This window comes from Cyphomyrmex costatus, unplaced genomic scaffold (assembly GCF_001594065.2).
Source record: "Cyphomyrmex costatus isolate MS0001 unplaced genomic scaffold, Ccosl1.0 scaffold135, whole genome shotgun sequence".
In the NCBI taxonomy this organism is placed as follows: domain Eukaryota; kingdom Metazoa; phylum Arthropoda; class Insecta; order Hymenoptera; family Formicidae; genus Cyphomyrmex; species Cyphomyrmex costatus.
In genome coordinates, this window is record NW_017275337.1 from 341,929 (window position 1) to 345,570 (window position 3,642).

The 3,642-nt window shown below is 38.2% G+C and overlaps 1 protein-coding gene across 2 annotated transcripts; it reads right to left on the reverse strand.

Annotated features, from left to right (window-relative positions):
- Positions 1 to 1,035: 1,035 nt before the first annotated feature.
- On the reverse strand, positions 1,036 to 3,397 carry Pex2 (peroxisomal biogenesis factor 2). 2 transcript variants are annotated; one of them, XM_018551234.1, is made up of 2 exons: positions 3,046 to 3,397; positions 1,036 to 2,188 (listed from the first exon to the last, which is right to left on the reverse strand). In XM_018551234.1, the coding sequence occupies exon 2, from the start codon at positions 2,166 to 2,168 to the stop codon at positions 1,272 to 1,274; it is 897 nt and encodes a 298-aa protein (XP_018406736.1). In that variant the 5' UTR covers positions 2,169 to 2,188; positions 3,046 to 3,397; the 3' UTR covers positions 1,036 to 1,271. The 2 variants fall into 2 exon arrangements, with proteins under 2 accessions (XP_018406736.1, XP_018406737.1); XM_018551235.1 differs by lacking the exon at positions 3,046 to 3,397 and adding an exon at positions 2,880 to 2,902.
- Between the last annotated feature and the right edge of the window lie 245 nt (positions 3,398 to 3,642).

Sequence of the window (3,642 nt, forward strand, 5' to 3'; positions counted from 1 at the left end):
TTTAAAAAGAATATGTGCGCGCGAGGCACACAAAATGTGGAAAAGAAACACAAATAGGAGAAAGTACAGAACAGTAATTGTAATTTAAATGCGTCGCGCTCCTCAAGCGCCTTATTATTTTTCGGGTGAACTCTGTCGCGATTAGTAAGATTAATGTTAGAGTGGGGCGCAAATGTAAACGCGCGGATACCTCAGGAAATAACAGCTCAATCTTTGAAGAAGGGATTTCTTACAAAACGATGAAAAGGAAACCGCACTATACAATTGTACTATAAATCATACATTCCAAGGAAAGATGATGAAGAGTTCGGATTCAAATGAAATTTGTAGTGTCGTAGGAGAGGCGGATGGAAATTGTTAATTTATGTGTATGTGTTTCGCGTTTTTTTTTTCTTTCTGTGCTATGGTGTTTATAATGTTGTTTCTTGTGTAATAAATCCGGGGACGTGCCCGCCCATCGAGCGCAGGTGCAGCAACTGAATGATAAATTAATCGATGAATGTATCATTATTGCATGTAAACAATCGGTCCATCGACCTGCGTGGCGGCAGATGAAGCGTTTTATAATATACAGCGCAGCATAATATTTTTATATGATATAATCTAATCTAATTTTGATATAAGAGCCAAGAGAGGATGTATTGATCTATTAATGTTTGTTTCGGAAAAAAAAAAAAGAAACGAGAATGTCGAAGTCGCCCGAAATCGGGATTTGTTGTATTGAAATGAAGAATAAAGAAGATTTTGTATATTGCTATTTTTAATAAAAATAAAATATTAATATCACACACATACACCCCGTTCGTGATAAATCGATTGCGGCGATATATCAGATCAGAGGTAAATCTTTTTCCATTTATATTTCATGTATGTTTTCATGAGAGATTTAATTAACAATATAATAACAAAATTATTTGTTTTTAGGAGATTTATAATTATAATAATTTCAACATATTAATAAAATTGTTTTTAAGAGATTTAATTAACTTCAATATATAATAAAAAATTATTTATATATTTATTTTATTCGTCGTGTGTTGCGACAAATCACTATTGTTTTATTGAATTACTTTGGTCATTGCAGGGAATCTCTCTCTCTCTCTCTTTACGGAATTAACACATTATCACATAGTAATAAAACCATTTTCACTTGTAAAGATAGTGATTAAGACTGAAAGTTCAGGCACGTAACTCGTTCATCACAATAACATCACTTCCAGTTTCGGATCACTTTTAACTTTGATAAAACTGGAAATATACGTACGTTCGCGTTATCCATCGTCCACTTTTTCGAAGCTATCATCCGATTCCTCGTCGTCGCTCCAAGACGCGCTCGCGATCGTGTATCTTTTCATATCTCCGGCATGGAGCTCCGCGTTGCAACTAGGACATTGGAACACGTTCATCGCGGTGAAGTGAGCTTGCAGGCAGTAGTAACAGAACAAGTGTTCGCAGCCGGCGTGCGACGGTAGAATCGGGTCCTCGAAACAGTAGGCGCACTTGGTCGCAGCGTTCATCACCGGCAACAACCCGGTCGACGGTTTCGGTCGTCGCCATAATCTCATCACTACGTGTCTCAAGTAGTGGAAGTTTATCATGGGTATACCGATCGTGAAGAGTTCCATCAGACCGTGCCAGAGCAATTCTCTCGCCATGTACGAGTAACCAATGATTCTGGGTCGGTGTGTCGTTATCGACTGACTGGACAGACCAAGCAGAAGCTCTATCACGCGTGGTTTTACACCCCGATGAAGAAAGAGGAGTAGATTGACGAGCTCCAGGAGATTGATCACGTTCGTCATCCAATCAATGAGCGACTTTAGTGCTCGAGCAAATGCACCACGTTCGGACAGGTTCTCGTGGGCCAATTTGTCTTTCAAGTACTGAGGTACGACGCTTAGGATCAAGTAGAGTATAGCTTTCCTTTGAGTGATGTTGACGTAGTGCAGATTGAGAAGCCGCTGGCCGAATGTCGAAGAACCTCGTTGCAATGAGAATTTCCAGATTAGGAATTTTAGAACGGCGTCCACTTCCGCTTGCCACTTGTCAATCTTACCAGGTGTGCAGTATTTAGTGATCTCTTTGGTTTTATCCCTCAGCACTTTATAAATTTCCGTGTCCAATTGAGCAGCATCGATCTGATTTATTCGCGAGACGAAAGGTGACATCTTGATCGGCTGGAGGAACTCTAAAAAAATTTTATTTTTACATTCAATAATTCAATGCAATGCAAAAAGTATTATTTAAATTAATAAATACATGCCACGAAAATTAATTTTTTTTCAAATTAATTTTTTGTTTAACAAAATTTATGAGAAATCAATTGATATGCTTTTTTTTAATATCGTGTGAATTTTAACACAATTTGAAAAGATATGAAGTAGAAATTATTTAGGAAAAATTACGATTCGATACACTTTTGATGATTTTGTGACGAATTCTTGACATGACAATTATTTATTAGTGATATTTTACTTAAAAATAATTATCATTAATTCATCATAAAATCATCAAACACTCAAATTTTTGTCTTAAATTAATAAGACGAATATTAGGAAGAAATAACATTTGAGATATATTAATTATAAATTAATAGGTATTTTATTTATTTTAGAATTTACGTTATATTATATAATATTATTTACTATTATATTATAAATTATGTTATTATGATATAAAAAAATGTTGAATATCAATTTAATAAAATATTTAAATAAAAAATAACGTTAAATTAACTATCGAATATGTTAAAATTCAATACCAAATTTTAACAAGAACTTGGATCAAATAATAATTATCATGAATGACATCATTCAATTTTTCCTAAAATAACTTGAGTCAACTTAACATTCAAATCTTATTATAATTTTGTGTTCTACCTGGGATAGTTACTGAATAAATTGTCTACGTAAGAGAAAGAGAGAGAACACCAAGAATGACTAAAAAATCACGCGGTGGCCTTGGCGTCCGCGCACTATATTCAAAGTGCATCAAAAGTTACTTCGTCATTCGCAGAATCTAATTTTCACTTATCATTTCCCGTACCTAATCGTATGAGCGACGTTCAATCTTTCCTAATGTCGACAAGAGACCGAGTATATACGATTATATAAACGATCGCCGGAAACTCGCCGTAATACCGGGCAAAAGGTGGTTCACTTTCGAATCGTCTCACTCGAAGTGTGGCAATGAAATGAAGTTGGTCACGATATGGTTTAAACGATGCCGTGAAAATGCACCCGTTTGAAAACTCGTACGCCGCGCCACAATCGAGAAATTGCCGTTTACGAACAGAGTGATCGAACGCGACCGCGCTGGCGAAGAGGTTAGAATGACACCAAATGACACCGCACGATCGATCGCTATACATAATCACGACCGCATCGCATCGCGTATACACGCCGCCAGCAGAATGCAGCTGAATGCAGCAGAATGATTGTCCCGCACTCCGCAGTTAGCCGAGTCTCCTCCGGCCGAAACGAAAACGGTCGAAGGCGCGCGACTGGGTGGCGGGGGTGGGCCGTTCGACCAACGGGAGAGCGTGGCGTTCGGGTCGACTCGGCGCGGCTCGGCCGGGACTTCGTCTCAGTTCGGGTTCGTGTCTCGTCGCCGCTGCGCACGGGGCGCGTCCGCTGCCGCGGC